General features: G+C 33.6%; 1 protein-coding gene across 3 annotated transcripts in view; it reads right to left on the minus strand.

Moving 5' to 3' along the window:
* Positions 1–7647: 7647 nt before the first annotated feature.
* Positions 7648–19143, minus strand: part of LOC149491057 (uncharacterized) — a 90604-nt gene continuing 79108 nt past the window's right edge. Inside the window, exons 3-7 of one of the 3 annotated variants that reach the window (XR_016315680.1) lie at positions 10418–11710; positions 10025–10190; positions 9577–9775; positions 8523–9134; positions 7649–8449 (exon numbers count right to left, since the gene is read on the minus strand). Coding sequence is in view for 2 of the 3 variants with exons in the window: in XM_089695825.1 (XP_089551951.1) it covers positions 9017–9134; positions 9577–9775; positions 10025–10190; positions 10418–11710 (1776 nt within the window). In the remaining variant the exon portion in view is untranslated. Of the gene's footprint in view, positions 9135–9576; positions 9776–10024; positions 10191–10417; positions 11711–19143 lie in introns of all 3 variants that reach the window. The other 2 variants (XM_089695825.1, XM_089695818.1) reach the window with 2 other exon arrangements.

The following is a 19143-nucleotide window of genomic DNA, read 5'->3' on the forward strand; positions in this document are numbered from 1 at the left end:
ACCTAATTAAGAGCAATCTATCAGTACCGGTCACAAGTTGCACATTTGAGTTTTTTGGAAGAAATAAATATTTTTTGATCGATTGATGTGTAGTATGGGGAAATTGTTTGAGCCAAAATCATTTTTTACTGCGTATAACTCAGAAACGGTAGGATATAGGAAAACATGATTTAGGTACAACTTGTAGATAATTTTATGGCCTTTCAACTTTTCCTTGAAAGTTTTTCTCTAACATGTACCGTTTTTGAGATTTAAGCGAAAAATGAAAAAATGGACCCATTTCCCCCCTCCCCCCACTCCGGGGCTCCTCCTAGTGTCCCGGGGTTTTAGTATGTTTATTACCTAGGGACTCTTGAGATGTTTCCGAAGAAACATCTTACGTTACTAACTCACGCACTCTAGAACTTTTTATTCAATGGACTAATATATAATCTGTATTTTAGCTCTTGATAGTAAGCTAAAAGACATTTTTGAGTACGGCTTTGCTAGGTAACGCTTTGCAGAAGATTGTATACAGAGATCAGCATTATAAAGAGATCGTTGTATAGCACGCCTCGTGCGATCAAGTGACTGTGTACACTAGCCTTAACACTAACACGAAACCTTATGTATCACTAATACTTTTTGCATAATTGTATGCATCACAAGGGACACGATGTCCCACGGTAGCTATGACACTTAACACATTGAGGTTTTATATTCACGCCGTGAAGATGTAAGTGTAGAGATTCATAGTGCCAAAATAATCACCATTCGTGTTTAGTGCTCCTAAATACATGAGTCATTGTCTAATGTTTTAAAAGTGATTTGCCAAACCTGTAATTTTGCATACACTTTAAAAAATGGCGTGTTTTCAAAACGAAACATTACTTTTAAAGAGTGGCTTCAATAATTGTTATTTAAATACTGTGTCTTGTGTCCGAAATGTTAAGAAAATCGACGTGAATCTAGAACCCTTGGTATCACAACAAGAACAAAACATGATTATACCGTGCGCGTACGAAGGTTGCATTAATACATAAAACTATTCAGTCACTGTGCACAGCATCGCACATTACCCTCATACTCCTACTACACCAACGTATATGTTACTAAAATTCAAAGTACCTACAACATGCGATACCCTACGCCATCTATGAGGTAAACACCTAAAAGCACTAAGCTAACTTTAACGACGGCTTCAAAATTTCTTAAAAAACTATTTGCTAGTGTGTAAATGAAAAAGGACCGATGCTATCTTCGTTGTCGATGAGTTATGATTATATTTTAGAGGATCAGACAGATATGCCTGATAATACAGGAAAGGCAAGGCAAGGTGTCGTACACTAATTAATCGAAAAAAAAGACGGGTTGCACTCCGGGAGTGCCGGCAGAAGTGAAAACTTGATTATTAACGTTGAGCATGTTTGATATTTTGGAATGGTATCCGTCTTACGCTTTTTCGATCAGGTCACGTGTCCTGATGCGAGTTTAAGATTTTATACCCATTACAGAAAAAGTGCTCAACGCCGCTAAAGAAGTTTTCACTTCAATAATAAAGCGCATCGACAAATATTCGTTGTTGATGACTTTAGAATGAACGCGTAAATAATTTAAATGAATTGGTAATTCATTGAAGTGTTTAGAAAGTGTTTCTGTAAATGACAAGTTACCTGTAGCACAGATAAGATACTAGCCTTTAGTAGGAACCTACCCCAAAAGTACATTTTAATGTTAACCTATATAGGATTTTTTTTTTCATTTTATTATGTTTTATGATCATAATATTCAAGTTCTTATGTTGAATATGTAGTGGTGGTAATTTTATATTTTTTAAATTATTATTGGTATTAAAATCACAAAACACTGATATTCTGCGTCATAACTTAAAAAAAAGGACATTTATTATTAATTATATGAACAATTGTTATTATTAATGTCTTAATTATTTTTTTTTGTTAATAATTTAAAAAAAGTTTTTTAAACGTAAGATTAATTAAGGAACACATTAAAGATATGACGAAATATAATTATTGCTTATTTTTTCGTAAAAATTCGTAAAAAATAAGGAAATCTAAACGTTTTGTATTCGTATCGTAAAACTTCTTTACCTACTTATTGTGTTGATGTTGATTTCAATTTTTAGAACACATTGGTATTTAAAAGATAATAATAATGATATGATTGATCAAAGGAACCTTCACAACCGACAACTTGTTCGACTTCAATGTCGTTTTATCGAACACAATTTGATAAAGCATTTATTTATTTATATTTTTTGTTTATTAAATTTTAAATTAACTCTGGATACCCACAGCACTTTAACCTTAGATATCCTTACTATAAATTTAGAAAAATTTAAAATATTTTTGTATTTAAAAAGTTCAACAACAGGTTGGCAGTAAAAACTTAATTTAACTAGAAAAAAATCATTAAATCTAAATGGTAAGGAAATAGCAAATAACTAATCACTTTTGTAGTTTAAATTATGGAGATAAACTCTGTACCTATATTTAATTTTATCAGATGCGATGTCTTATGTGTTGGTGATGTTAATTAATTAAATGTATTCTAAAAAAAATCCATATTTAAACACTATGGGGACTATGGTTCTTGGAGTAAAATACGACCAAGTTATAATGTTCCTCAGGAAAAACTCTACCTATGTTAAAAAGTCATATGCGTTAACTGGTCGTATAATCGTCTGACCTAAAGAAAGTTGTAGTATTTTGAAGTTTGTGTCAGAGGTGTTCTTAATCTACTATTTCTATCAAACTTTGGCTATTTCTACCAAAGCTATGTGTAGCTATTTGAAGCGCCAATATCAACTTTTAAAAACCCTTAGCTCTATTTCTATATTGTGATTGTTAATAAAGAAGTTATCAAATCGGTGTAGCACAGTATGCGTCAGGTTAACCGATCCTACAGAAGCAATAAGCATACAAAATATATACTTTGCTTACCCTATTGTCTCTACTTCACACTACTCTATACTATTTCATTTTCTCTAACATTTAATATTGCCGATTAGATAGACATCCATTTTAAAAAATGTGGTACCATAAAATGTTTGAAACTGATATCTTGACAAGCCTACAAGTTGGCTATGTTCCTATTTATGTAGCTAACGACCTATATTTTACCAAAACCTTCTCCGCGCCGGTATAATCAGTTACTTAATATTATGTTGACCACAGCCACTAAACATTTATCATTTTGTTACACGTAATACATTTTCGTGAGCGATATATTAAAACAACAGCCATTGAATTCGAAAAACACTTATTTGGGAACAAAATCCACTGTTGATAAGATCTAGCGCGCACGAGCAACTTTGTCTCCGCAACTATTTTGTCTCCGCAACTATTTTGTCTCTCCCACTTATGGGCTAGTATGAAAGTGCGCGCACGTAGCGACGCAACTCCCCATACAAATTGATGGGAGAGACAAAATAGTTGCGGAGACAAAGTTGCTCGTGCGCGCTAGCTCTAATGTGACGATCGATTTGGACTTTATTTCTGTGTAGCAGAGTCGATATTGTATTGGCACGATATTTTTTAACTGGATTGACCAAATAGTGAGGAAAGTTTTTGTAAACGTATCTATCTTCTGATATGCGTGGGCTAATTTACAAAGGTAGGTTGTTACCTTCACCATATCACCTTACATATGATTTTGTTCAAAAGTCCACGCATTGCTTTTATCAAGAACTATGGATAACGTATTTAATTTTGACAAAAATCACATTTCTTCATATGAAAGATCGTTTGTTATTTAATTTTATGAACCGGAATAACTGTATCTTTGAGGAACCAGGAAAAAAGGTATGATTCTTCCAATAATTGTACTCTCTACCAATTTTCTATTTTCATCAAATTGCGAAAAAATGGCAATTGGGTACTTTTTTTGCGATTCCGTAATCAGATAGTATCTTCCTTTAAATATCGCCCTTTATTACGCGAGTGGATATTATTCCCATAAGAAAATGAACGTTTTTCTATCCTAAGCCTTAACAATATGGCTGACACGCTCGGCCCCCGCCAATGCCTTTGCTATATATACAGGTGTACTTAACAAGGCCGTTTGATATCAATTATACGTTAGCTAAAAATTTGTACTCAGACAAGTGCGCATCACAAACCGGGCGAAAAACCACTCAATTCCTGTTTTGGTGGCGAAATTATTTACAATCGTTGTAACTACCGCGGTTCGTTTAAAACATTTGGTTCTTATACTAGATGACTCCGTCGATAATCGAACTTTGAACTCTTAATAGATTCAAATTGGACATATAAGCTTATAATATATGCCATTCATGATCGAATCAATTAATATGTAAAGTATGAAAATTGCTTTTAGAAACTGCATCAGAATCTTTAAGAGAAAATTCGATTTTCGACTTTATAGTCACCGTAATAAAACACATATTCAAAAGAAGACACAACATCGATTTTTGCCCTTAACATTATTTGATATGTTTGCAATACAACATACCACGTGACACATTATCGTGACGACATGTCGTCTGCGATATCGTGAACGACACAAGTAATTAATAACACCAAATACTGATTGAAGTACATACAAAATACTTTCGTTCAAGGGTCGATAATACTACATGACTGAAAACGAAATATTACATGTATTTTTTATGAATCATATCTCAATCATAATAAATAATTATAACTAATTTAATACCAAAACCATATAAAACTTTAATATCAACAGTCACGTAGTAAATTGATCCTTACAACTTCCCATACAGGCAACGTCATACTACATTATAAATATAAAGTTAGACTCCATACATATTAACGTAGTACATGATATGAAACAATTTAATAAAAATTTAATCAACTGAGAGTTGCCAATAGAAGTTCTAACTTTAAGATATCCTAAGTATGACGTGGTCTCCGTAATTGTCACATATTACACAAACGAATAATATCAGAGGTATTATAGAAACAGGGGAGTTTTAAAGCAGTATTGATTCCAGTGTGGAAAAAGGACAGAGGGTATATAGGTTGTCTAGAGCCATCATGTTCGCACACTGGAAACAATGCTTTAGGAAATCATTGTCACCCCCAGGAGGGAAAACAGGTTTTTATAAGTAGAAAGTGAGGTACTCTGTCTCATTTTAATTCAAAAATTGCGAATTAATGATTGACGTAGAGTGCAGTGGGGGAATTTCGGATGTGGGGTAATTTCGGAAAGTAAAGTATTTTGAAGATTTTGTTTTGGTTTGATAATATAAGTATTAAATTTAATCAATCATTACTTAGGTATTAATTTCACATTATTGTTCCCACTCCTTTGGAATTACCCCAATATACCCTACGATATTCCGTCACTTTCTACCAAAAGCTTGGTAATATCTTCTCTCCTTTTCTATACCTCTATGAATAACATCGCCAAAAGAAACAAACTGGTCCTGAATTTTCGCAACAGCTCAATTTCGCAACCAATTACACAACGAGCGTAAAACTTAAGATTTATCTAACACGTTGTACTTTCGTCAGTTTATGACTAAATGACGTATGAATATGATGTAGGTGCAAAAGGTTATGGGGGCAAAATGTGTATGTAGAATTGAAATACCCGAATAAGCGTAAGCGAGATAGCAAGGGATCGGCGTCTATTGTACAAGCGAGAGAGCACGCGGTTTAGCAGTTACTTCTTTCAATTTTTTGGCGTTTTGAGTGTGTTCACATACACATAGAACCCCGAAGCTTTCACCTACACTAGTCTAACGCAAAATTCAATCCGTAGTTGCGTTAATCACAACAAATTTGTACTCAAACTGGATGAATTTCACAGTTAGACAGAATGACCCTACCGTATTAGTTATGAATACTAAGAGCACTTCATTACGTTTGAAAACATTAACTTAGAAGCGCAATGAAGCACTCGAATGGTTTCATGAAGCGAAATCAATTAAATTTTGAGGGTCGAGACGATTGTTTTTTTTTTGTCACATTTTTTTTTCTTTTGAAACATACATAAAAGTAACTCACAAGCTGGGCGCTTAACGTTTTATGTTCGTAGATAAATTGATAATCTTACCTAATACAGGTGATTTGAGTAACTTTGAATTTTAGTTTATTCAAACTCAAACATTTTAAGAAAGCAAATCATGACTTATTAACTTTGTTTGACTATCTTGTTTTCAAATTATTGGTACTAATTTGTAAATCTAAACGTAAAAGTAATCAGCGACAAAAAGAAACCATTTTTTCACCCAAAGACAGGCGCATTCAAAATTACCAAAAAATCTTGATAAAATTGAATTCGACAAAAGAACAATTACCTAAAATTAAAATACCAATACTTTTTGAAACAGTTAACTAAAAATGTACCAATACACCAATAAAATATTTAAAATCTTATTCAAAGTTACCCAAAATTAATTTATAGGGATTAATACATAGACATCATTTAAATTCTATCACCGATGTGTACACACGTTTTTAAGTGCTCATTTCTTCATCTAAGCATTTAATTATTAACTCCACTATTTACTTAAGAAATAGTTGAATGAATACTGAATACACTTGAACGAGATAAAGAATACAATCTATTTGATTCCAGAACGTTCTACGTAATTCCGACCTCCAAATATACAATCAACTTTTATTTCATCGTTTCTCTTCCGAATTTCGAATTTGTTCTAGAACACCGCGTTCCAAACATAGAACATTCCAGAATAATTGCATTTTTCACTCCGTTTCGCGGTGTTAGAAATTAAATGAATCACTAAAATAATTCTCAATGGACAATGAATAAACGATGGGATGACAACATCGTATGTCGTAATTCAGAGACGTTTACATTTTTTGTTCCTTTAAAGTACATACTTAACTTATATACACTACGTTACTTGATTATTACATATTATGTACATTAAATTACATTTTAATTTATACCATAGACTTAGTGTCATATTAATGGCAACACTATTGTACGTTACCGTGAATTTCTAAATCGAGAATATTATTAAAATTGACTGTATTTGTATCGAGGGGCCATGTTTGGGCATGTCCAATTTATTTGATTGGATGTTTCATCAAGCCAATTGTGTGTGTGTAAGAACATGTCACAAATGTTGTATGGAGTTATTTATAAGTATGATTTTTATTGTATCAAGACAAGAATGTGTGTGTTTGTGTGTTTTTAATATTAACATGTCTACTCGCATGGTGTTAATAATAATATATTTGATGTGCAAAGTCTTTTAGTTATATAATTAAGTTGATTTTTTCTAGCCTCATGCTCTCCTTGTCTTTGCCGGAAGGAGAGATAAAGATATCTTCATTTATTAGAATCTAATCCATTTTAGGCTTTAACAGCCAAATTTAGAAAATCCATTGTTCATATTATTTGATCATGTAATAATTATTATCTAGGTATTGTTATCTTTTTTGATTTCCTGTATGTGTAAAATGCGTGTAATGCGTGTGGCATTTTAAACTTTATGGAGAGCAAAATAGGGCACATTATGAAAATGCGATTTTGCTCTTATTATGGTATCTTGAAAATGAGGTATGTCCAGTATTTTTAAAATATGCGTCAACGTCAAAAGGAATGTTAGTAAAAATGTGGCCGTCCGAATAAAGACGACCACAGTATAACAGAATGTTAAATAAAAAGAAAATAATAATAAAAAATAATAAAAACAATAATTTATTATTAATTTACAATATTTTCATCTTTGGTGAAATAGACGTATGTGCGTCGTAAATATACAATAAAATCATAAATAATAATAATTAAAAATCATTATCAATAATAATTAATAAAATGTACAATTGCTAATTTACAAAAAAAAAATTAACTAAACTAAACGCGAAGCAACAAATAATTAACTAAGATATAACTAAAAAACATTTACTACTAAAGTAGTACAAATCATATTATAGTTTAATAAGAAATATTATGCGAAACATTATTATGCGACAATTAAAAAAGATCAACGTATATTTTACTAAATAATTATTATTAAATAATAAGGAAATTCATCATTGACTGAATAAAATAAATCATTAATTATATAAAGAAATAAAATTATAATTAATCCCATGTTACGTATACAATAATCACAAAATTGCCAAGCAAAACAAAAATATACATAGAATTAAATAAATATACAAAATAAGGAAAAGCGCAAAATAAACGTCAGGGTTCCATTTTAAATAAAAATTAAGGGTCATAAAAAATTGAGGATAACAATTTCATGAATCAGTATTAAAACAAATGTCAATTAAATTAATTCAAATAAATAAAAAAAAAATAATAATAATTTCCTGACGTTTAAAAACCAAAGACTTACATAATAATACTGTTCAGTACCACAGCCTGAATGTATAAAGACAAAAATATTGCTTCCCACGAAATTTCAACGAGTCAAAAAAAAAACAACGTTTCGCATATTCTGTCATGTCCATGTATGTCAATTTAGTCACATTAAATCATTCTATACAGAATTCGTCTTGTAAATTTAAAATCATTCCATGTAGAATTCGTTCGTAAATTACAAATCATTCTACATATATAGAATTCGTCTTGTAAATTATAAATCATTCCAAACAGAATTCGTCTTGTAAATTCCAAATCATTCTATATAAAACTCGTCTTGTAAATTTAAAATCATTCTATAAAGAATTCGTTTTGTAAATTCCAAATAATTCCATACAGAATAATCTTTAAATTCCAAGTAATTCTATACAGAATTCGTCTTGTAAATTTCAAATAATTCCATACACAGTAATCTGTAAATTACAAATAATTCCATACAGTATAATCTGTAAATTCCAAATCATTCTATATAGAATAATCTTATAAATTCACAATCATCCCATATAGAATTCGTCATAAATTCCAAATCATCTCCACCGTTTCCTTATCGTACATCTTAAAACTATCAAACGTACGCTAAGCCGAGTTCAAACACTACACTCGCACTAACACTATCACATGGGCTAGTCTACGTGTTGCATGGACGTATACTGTGCGGTTGCACCTTGAGCTGGTGCAGCATAACCTATAAGTCCGCTATGAGCTCCGAGTAGTAGTGGGTCGCGTTCAGGTAGTCGAGCAGACGGCGGGGCAGCGGTAGGCTGCTGACGAGATCACGGCGCACTTGCTTGAGGATCACGAATCTGGAATGTTTGGAGAGTAAGGTTGAAATGCGCCTTGGAGCGCCTTGGAGAGGCCTTTGCCCAGCATTGGGACAGGCTAATACAATACAACACAAAATGTTTAAAGTTGTTTATTATGTTTGGAGAACACGTTAAAAGTAATATTCTCTTGAATTTTTTTAAAAATGATTTGATACATTTAAATAGAGTAATGTTTGGTAAAATATTTTTTTATGGTTTTTAGAAAGCGTGATGCCAAAAGGGATGATTTAGCAAGCTATAGCTTAACTCAGACAATTATTAAAAAATATCGTATAAAAAGTACATTTCAATAAATAAACTGCCTGCGCACCACCAGCACCAGCCAGAATTTCAGAAATAACAAGTGATACTTCTAGCGATAGTTTCGCTAAAAGTATCTAATTCTAGGACATTCGAGAAGGTTCTAGAAGCTTCCACATACCTGCACATGTGCTGCAGGCTCTGCACGCGCTTGAAGCGCGACACCGGGTACAGCAGCTGCACTCGCACCGGGCCCAGCACTGGACGAAGGTTCAGGAAGAACAAGTAGCGGCCGCTTCTGGAAGTTTCCACCGCGTTCTCGATGAATTCGACTATGGTCTGCGCTTTGAACATTGTGCACCCGCCGAACGAGAAGTTACCTGCAATTTTATGTGGTTAGTCGGTTTGATATAAATCTATAAACAATATTTACTCTTCTATTAATACATATGGGGATTGAAGACAAATTGTTTTTAAGAACTAATAGATAAATGTATACCAATATTGCATGAATCCGTATCAATTAACAAAATCTATAAAATCTTAAATCTTTGCCCCTACTCTTTTCTGATACAATTTTGTAGCATTTTAGTACAATTCCTGAATTCCGAATTCCAAACTAAACTTACCCTGATCATGTTCTATCCTGACATGTCGCAGCCCGTTGAGCTTGAACGTGAGCGTGAAGATGTAGTGATCGTCGCTGCTGTCGCGAACTATGAACGAACCGTCCGGCTCGTTGGAGAGGATCTTCTCCGCTGTTTCCACTGATATCGGACCCCAGTACCATCCATACTGGAAAGTAGTAACGTTTCAATTACTTCTGAAGACTGTTTTAGGGAATAGAAAAATATCAATTCGGAAGCGGAATTAAACCCGCGAAATTTCGGTTACTTCTTATAAAATTTGTAACACAATTTTTTTTCGATTGCTATAAGAGAAATTTCAGTTATTTGACCAAGCCAAATAAGTCGATCGATATGTTACATAGTAACTATAATACTAACAAATAAATCACTTACATCTTTGACTTTCTGGATTGAGGTCGCGAAGTCCATCACTGTCTCGTCATCATTAGCGGATCGCCTCGAGTTGGATGGGTGAGGCGACTGCGGCAGCGGGGGCAGAGCCCGCCGAATGGCCGGCGGAGGGGAGTCGCGCCCTATTTTCTCCACGCTATCACCGTCGCTAGACCTTCTCCATCGGAAGAGGTTGCAGAAACTCTGTTTCAAATTCATCGAAAGCAACCTCACGGGTGATATCTTCACTTTACTACCCTGATTACCTTTCTTCTTCGCACTTTCGAGCTCCATAATGCTACAATCTTTAGACGCGTTCTCTTTGTGCTTCTTTTTCTTCAGATTCATGTCCGCCGTATTCTTGTTCGTCTTTTTGTGGTTGTTATTCGTTTCAACAGTCCTCGGTTCGTGACTCTCTTTAAGAAACACAGCAGTGGGGGCCTCTTTTTGGCCGTGACGGGCGTGAACGGTGACGGTTGTCAGAATATTATTGTTATTTTTATTTATCGTGTTTCGGCATTCAGAGTCACTCGAGCTGGAATATAGCGTATGTATATATTTTCTCATTTCACGTAGAGTTAGATGTACTGACTCCGAGTCAGATTCCGCCGGGACCTTTTTCTTGCAAGACGAACCCGGCAAGGAGTGCCTTTTAATTTTAGTATCCGTGTCTCGTTTGTGTCTCATTTGATTTGCCTTGTAGGCCCTTTCAAGAATAGCATTATTTGTGGCCAGAGTTATTGTATGTGTTTTGCTCCGTCGTTTGGTTGTTCTTTGTGGTCGTTTTGCTTTACTCTTCATATTACCTTCTTCAGGCCTAATCATATCGATGGGTACCGCGTAGATATCGCTATCGAAGGGCACGTTGTACACGTCAGTGATATCCGATGTTTTCGCGGACAGAGCGTCGTGAGATATCGCTTGAGTAATGAAACTCGAATCGTCGGCTTGAAACTGTGTAACGAGAGAGTTATGACTGCTCGAAAGTCGCGAGGAAAGGGAATTCCTGGATGAAGGTCGTGTAGCTCGACAAGGACTGAGATGTAACAGTCTAGGGCTAGCGAATCGGTGGTTTAAGCACTGCCGCCTGTCGTAAAGAACTTCAGGTTTCAATTTCCTGGGATATATAGGGGACACGTGACCGGGAGTCACTGGTATATTTAAGCTCGTTGAGTTTGATTTAATTATATTATCATTGGTACATATAACAGATGGAGGCACGCACACAGCCAATCGTTCCTTCTGTGTCCCAACAAACGTAGGAGTACATTCTACGCTTGTTGGGACCGGGTTATCCTGAAAGGGGAAAAAAACGATCGTTAAATATAATTATGAAGATGATGCACACAAGCGATTACTAATAAAATGAGTCAACAATTAACCGGATTAAGATGACCTTGTGGCACGCGGGATGTACAATAAATTTGTTGTGAAAACAGTACTTGGGCTAACAAAAATACATTGTTTTAAAAATATGTTAGACACTATGCACAAGTTATTGAGTCACGAGTGTGCGCTATTGATTTTTGGAAAACAAAAGTTATATTTGTAAAAACATTTTAATATTTGACTGTAGAATTCTAAAATGTATCGGTGAAATTCTAATATAAGGAATACGTAGATAAAGTATTCACCGGAGATTATCGAATCTCCGGCGAAAAGTTTGTGCGAATCAAATACGGTATATTTTTATACATTCCTTAATCTGATTTCCAACTTTAAAATACAATCGCAAAAGCGAAGTGAACGAAGCTTAACAGAAAAGGTTTTTATTGTCTTGTTGTGTAGAATGGAATATAAACATTGCATACATTTTTTTCATTTACGACCTATTAGGCTTGCATCATTAATCTATACTAATATTATAAAGCTGAAGAGTTTGTTTGTTTGTATGTTTGTTTGTTTGTTTGTTTGAACGCGCTAATCTCAGGAACTACTGGTCCGATTTGAAAAATTCTTTCGGTCTTAGATAGTTCATTTACCGAGGAAGGCTATAGGCTATATAATATCATCACGCTAACACCAACAGGAACGGAGCCACGCGGGTGAAACCGCGGGGCGCGGCTAGTAATAACTAATATTCTAATACTACAAAAAATACTCAAATATGTAAATCTAAACGAGCTGTGTAGCTGTAGCTCAATTATCCACCTACACATTGTACATGTTAAAGTAAAAATTAAAGCATGTTTCTCGTACACTAAATAGAGCTGAAATATTATCATAAAATGCTGGTTGAAAAATAATGCAGCAAAACGTTCTGCTTGCCCCCGGCTGGATTTCTTCCCACTTAACGATTTTACGGTAAAAACGAACACGAAAGATGAGCTGAGGTTAATATAGCAGAAAATGTAACATCCGCATTAGCAACAATGTTAGTTGGAAATAAAATGCAAAAGCTATTTTAAAATTTAAACAGCAAATTGAAATTTAATATCACGAACAGATAATACCCATTATTAAAGCGAGATTCATAGAAAATACACTGAATAAATTTTAATATTTATTTTGAATATCAGTTACATGCAGACAGCAACGGTTATTTGTAAACAAAATTACTTATGTTAAAACAACGATTGTTAAGTATGTTAATTATTGCGATTGATTGTCATATTTTGTAATGTTATAATAAACATCCGTTTACAATAACAGTGTGAAAAATGGAATTGAAACAAAATTTATAAACCAACACTTAATATACCTACCATGAATTGCAAACATAATTCATATTGGCTTTGATTTCGTAACACTACATAAATTATAGGAAAATAAAATATAAATCGTGTGTGTTAAAATAAATATTTTTCCTTCTATAAGTATACAATATTAATATTTAAAACGGCGACAATCTTACTATTATCGGTCACCACTCAGCGCCTCTAAAAATAAATATCGATAACATGAATACTTTAGTATCCCGTCTATATAAGTTTATAAAAATCATGCCCTAGTTACAAATATAGTTTTGATGTAGACATAATTTTGTTTTTCTTTCATTTTAAAAGTCTTTGTAGCTTAATTATGTGCGTTGTGAGCCCTGTTGTTTTTTTGAAGTCTATTTTGTTTTAAGCAAGTTTGCGGTATATCAAAGTACTCGGTTATTTCTTATTATAAACTAGCTTTTCGCCAGCATAGTCCCGCGTAGTGAAAGAAAAACCCACATAGTTCCCGTTCCCGTAGGATTTCCGAGATAAAACCTATCCCTGTGTCTGTATGTTCGATCCCAAAATAATCTCCTCACTATCTCAAGGACAATTTCGCTTTCTCTGTTTCTCCGTTCCCTCGCTCTACCAAGTCTCTGCTTTTAAGTGTCCCAGTTGCAAATAGCAAATTCTATAGCAATTCTTTTGCAGTTCGCGCTGTTAAGCTATGGAATGAGCTCTCTCTTGCTGTTCGACAAGCTCAAACTTTAGGCAGTTTCAAAAATCTCCTCAAGGCACACTATCTATCACTTTCTTGATCCTTCTTCCATTTCATTTCTGTTGTCCTTTTTCTTTTCTCCTCTTACGCTGTATTAAGTTATTCATAATTATTTATTTATTTATTTTAGGTATATTATATATGTATTATCTGATTTATTATATTCTTATTTTACATAATTCATGCTATAAGTATTCGTAATAAAATTTATTTTTCCCAACGCAATAATTTTTGCTCACCCACCTCTTTTAAATGTGTTTCCCTGTTAATGGTAGTCTGGAAGAGATCGCTGCCTAGCGATAAGGCCGCCATTTGTACATACTTGTCTCTGTTTGTCTTTTTCTGTATTTTATGTAAATCTTGTGTGTGTGCAATAAAGAATTATCTATCTATCTATGTCCTTGCTCAGGTTGCAAGCTATCTCTGTGCCAAATTTTAATTTGAAGTAAATCTATGCAGCACTTTTTGAGAATATAGCTCCGATTTACAGAAAGACAAACAGACAATAATTCTAAAAACTATATTTTTGGCTTCCATATCGATTGTAAAGCACGCCTCAAGTTGGTATTCTTTTAAAATAATATTCAATGTACAGATTTGACTTTCTTACGATTTTATTATTTATGTAACTAGCTTTCCACCCGCGGCTTCGCCCGCTTTGTCTAAAACCTAATAAATACACACAAAAACCTTCGTCGAGAATAGCTCTATCTATTAAAAAAAACTGCATCAAAATCCGTTGCGTTGTTTTAAAGATTTAATCATACAATGAGACATAAGGACAGAGAAAACGACTTTGTTTTATACCATGTAGTGAAGATGAACAATATAATATTAAAAGTAACAAAACGCGGCGGCCTGTATGAAAAGAATCATGTCGGCAACATGCGCCCGCGCGTGTTGCCCGCCGACATGTTGGCGGCTTGGGTACGCCTGCGCCCAGTTGCCCGACGACGCTCGACCTGTAGTTGACTGTCAAATAAATTTAAAATTTCTCATCTCAAGCCGCCGACATGCCACCGACCAAATTTTCCGGCTTGTAATAAGTGAAGCCGCCAACTAGACCGCCGACAAAAAGTTGCCGACATATATGTCGGCGGCCCGGCGGGCTCAATGTGTATTGCGCTTTAGACATTTCACCCTTTTAAATATTTACATTATTTGCAGCGAATTAATCCTCATATATGTGAAAATATATTTACGGTACTTCAAATAATAATTATTTAGTTTGTGGATTTAGTGCGGATATGAAATTGATTACTGAATTTAACTCTATTCTATTCATTTATTCAGCAAAATAACACATAAAGTTACACATAAAGTTAATATCATAAACTTATTTGAAAAATTATACAATAAAAATAGGAGGAACTCCGGTATCTGTGTTAGTAAAAACTGTGCTACAGACACCTGCGCCCACCCCTCAAATTAACTAGAAATGACTATGTTATTTCTAAAATTAAAGATTAAAATTAAAATTACAATTAAAATTAAAATTAAAATTACAGTATATATTAGAATTTCATTACATTGGAGATAAAATTCTATGTGCAACTATGTGTATAACATTACAACCACATAATAATACAAAGTCAAGTAATGTACTACTAAATGGATACATTTAGTTACTATTACTAATGCTTTTAAAAACATTAAAACATCATCGTTTTAAAAACATAATCCTTTTTTATGTAAGAGGAGGCAAAAGAATAGACGCGTCAGTTAATCAATCCTCCAATTACTTCCTTTCTCTACCTTTAACTTTTTTCTACATACGAATATCATCATATCCATACAATATGTTCTCACTTCCAATAATGCGATGAATGTAAAACGTGAAATATTTCAGTTCAATCGCATACCGGCTAATTCGATTAGCGGATATTTTTAGGTGACAATCTGAATTAGCATATTTCCGTCGTCCAATCTAGCCGGCCTTTGTATGACACAATACAACAGCTATCGATCTATATCAGAGAGTTAGTTACATCACTTATAAATCAAGAACGGGTTGACATATTTTAGTGATTTTTGATTGTGTCACTTGTCTTATAACTGTCAAAATAAGGCGGCTAATAATTGATTATTCTCTACATATAGTAGAGTCAACAACGTAACCTAGTAACGACGGCTTAGAATAATATGTCATTTTGTTTTGTTAGAACTGCACATTTGTTTAACTTTTTTCGATTACAATTACATATCTTAATCTTAATACTATTATAAAGGCGAAAGTTTGTAAGGATGTATGGATGTATGGATGTATGGATGTTTGTTACTCTTTCACGTAAAAACTACTGAACCGATTACAATGAAATTTAGCACACATATAGAGGGTAACTTGGATTAACACATAGGATAGGTTTTATTTCCGGAAATCCCACGGGAACGGGAACTATGCGGGTTTTCCTTTGAAAACGCGGGCGAAGCCGCGGGCGGAAATCTAGTTTATAATAATAATGACCGATACGAGTAATTTTAATATTTGATTTTACTAATAAACCATTCTTAACATAATAAACAATTTCTGATGTTAAGAACTGACGTCGCTACAATGATGTGACAGTTAATCTTTTTTCTTTTTAAATACTAGAGACGTTACTATAAAAATCGAAATCTGATATTTAGAATCGAATAAAGTGATTACTTGTGAATAAATATCACCATAAATCAATAAATGTGTTGTGTTTATAATAATGAGGCTTTAATGTACCTATAATACATGCATAAAATAGCGTAGTATATTTAGTATTAGCGTTGTAACTTCGCTAGCAATCGGAGCAAGTTATTTGTACGTTTTGAACACTTTACACTAAACCATAAGATACACTGATAAAGTGAATAACGTATCAATTTAGGTTGCAGTTCACCTGTTGCTAGCTCCCCAGCCACCTGACTAGCCAGCCAGAGGTATTATTTATTACTCTTTCGAGTACTAAAACAATCGAAAAACCTTTCACTTTATCAGTTTTTTTGGACTGAAAAAAACTGTAAAAATGTAAGCCTATAAAGACTATAAATATCCATAATTTCTTACAGAATCTTGAAATTCTTTTGTTTACCGAGTAACTAAGCTAATGGTTCATCGAGTATACCAATAAGATATTATTATTTTAGACGTTATTATTTTGCAAAAATAAAATTTCCATCCATTACAACTTAGAGTTTATAAAGAGAATACTTTTCTATAAAAGATTGCCTTTAGGCTATGTAACTTGAAGAAGTTACTCGCTTATTTGTAAATCGATAAGGACGAACCATTAGAGACATCTCGGACGAGGACTAGACAAAAGAACGAAACGGGGAAATAGTCCATTGAATAAAAAGTTCTAGAGTGCGTGAGTTAGTAACGTAAGATGTTTCTTCGGAAACATGTCAAGAGTCCCTAGGTAATAAACATACTAAAACCCCGGGCCACTAGGAGGAGCCCCGGAGTGGGGGGAGGGGGAAAATGGGTCCATTTTTTCATTTTTCGCTTAAATCTCAAAAACGGTACATGTTAGAGAAAAACTTTCAAGGAAAAGTTGAAAGGCCATAAAATTATCTACAAGTTGTACCTGAATCATTTTTTCCTATATCCTACCGTTTCTGAGTTATACGCAGTAAAACATGATTTTGGCTCAAACAATTTCCACATCAATCGATCAAAAAATATTTCTTTCTTCCAAAAAACTCAAAAGTGCAACTTGTGACCGGTACTGATAGATTGCTCTTAATTAGGTCTATAATTGGTAAAATAAACACATTCCTCCATGGAAGCCTTTAGGAGGAATCGATTGTCAAAATATTATATTATGGTAGTTTGAGTTACTGAACTTGATCTTTTTATTTTTTTCTTCCAAAAAACTCATAAGTGCAACTTGTGACCGGTACAGATAGATTGCTCATAATTGGGTCTATCATTGATAAAAATACCAGATTCCAACACGGAGGCGTTTACGGGGAATTGAATTTTATTAGGGTAGTTACGATACTTGAACTTTTTATTTTTTTTCTCAAAAAAAACTCAAAAGTGCAACTTGTGACCGATACTGATAGATTGCTCTTAATTAGGTCTATAATTAGTAAAATAAACACATTCCTCCATGGAAGCCTTTAGGAGGAATCGATTTTCAAAATACTATATTAGGGTAGTTTGAGTTACTGAACTTGATCTTTTTATTTTTTTCTTCCAAAAAACTCAAAAGTGCAACTTGTGACTGGTACTGTTAGATTGCTCTTAATTAGGTCTATAATTGGTAAAATAAACACATTCCTCCATGGAAGCCTTTAGGAGGAATCGATTGTCAAAATACTATATTAGGGTAGTTTGAGTTACTGAACTTGATCTTTTTATTTTTTTCTTCCAAAAAACTCAAAAGTGCAACTTGTGACCGGTACAGATAGATTGCTCATAATTAGGTCTATCATTGATAAAAATACTAGATTCCACCATGGAGGCGTTTACGGGGAATTGAATTTTATTAGGGTAGATACGATACTTGAACTTTTTATTTTTTTTCTTCCAATAAAACTCAAAAGTGCAACTTGTGACCGGTACCGATAGATTGCTCATAATTAGGTCTATCATTGATAAAAAAAACCAGATTCCACCATGGAGGCCTTTAGGAGGTATTGAATTTTATTAGGGTAGTTACGATACATGAACTTTTTAACTAACTACCCTAATAAAATTCAATTCCCCGTAAACGCCTCCATGGTGGAATCTGGTATTTTTATCAATGATAGACCTAATTATGAGCAATCTATCTGTACCGGTCACAAGTTGCACTTTTGAGCTTTTTGGAAGAAAAAAAATAAAAAGTTCATGTATCGTAACTACCCTGATAAAATTCAATTCCCCGTAAACGCCTCCGTGGTGGAATCTGGTATTTTTAGCAATGATAGACCTAATTATGAGCAATCTATCTGTACCGGTCACAAGTTGCACTTTTGAGTTTTTTGGAAGAAAAAAAATAAAAAGATCAAGTTCAGTAACTCAAACTGCCCTAATATAATATTTTGACAATCGATTCCTCCTAAAGGCTTCCATGGAGGAATGTGTTTATTTTACCAATTATAGAACTAATTAAGAGCAATCTATCAGTACTGGTCACAAGTTGCACATTTGAGTTTTTTGGAAGAAAGAAATATTTTTTGATCGATTGATGTTGAAATTGTTTGAGCCAAAATCATGTTTTACTGCGTATAACTCAGAAACGGTAGGATATAGGAAAAAATGATTCAGGTACAACTTGTAGATAATTTTATGGCCTTTCAATTTTTCCTTGAAAGTTTTTCTCTAACATGTACCGTTTTTGAGATTTAAG

Source organism: Colias philodice, chromosome 1 (genome assembly GCF_061535455.1).
Source record: "Colias philodice isolate Cphi_HAF_F1 chromosome 1, ilColPhil1 Martin Lab GWU primary, whole genome shotgun sequence".
Taxonomy (NCBI): Eukaryota; Metazoa; Arthropoda; class Insecta; order Lepidoptera; family Pieridae; genus Colias; species Colias philodice.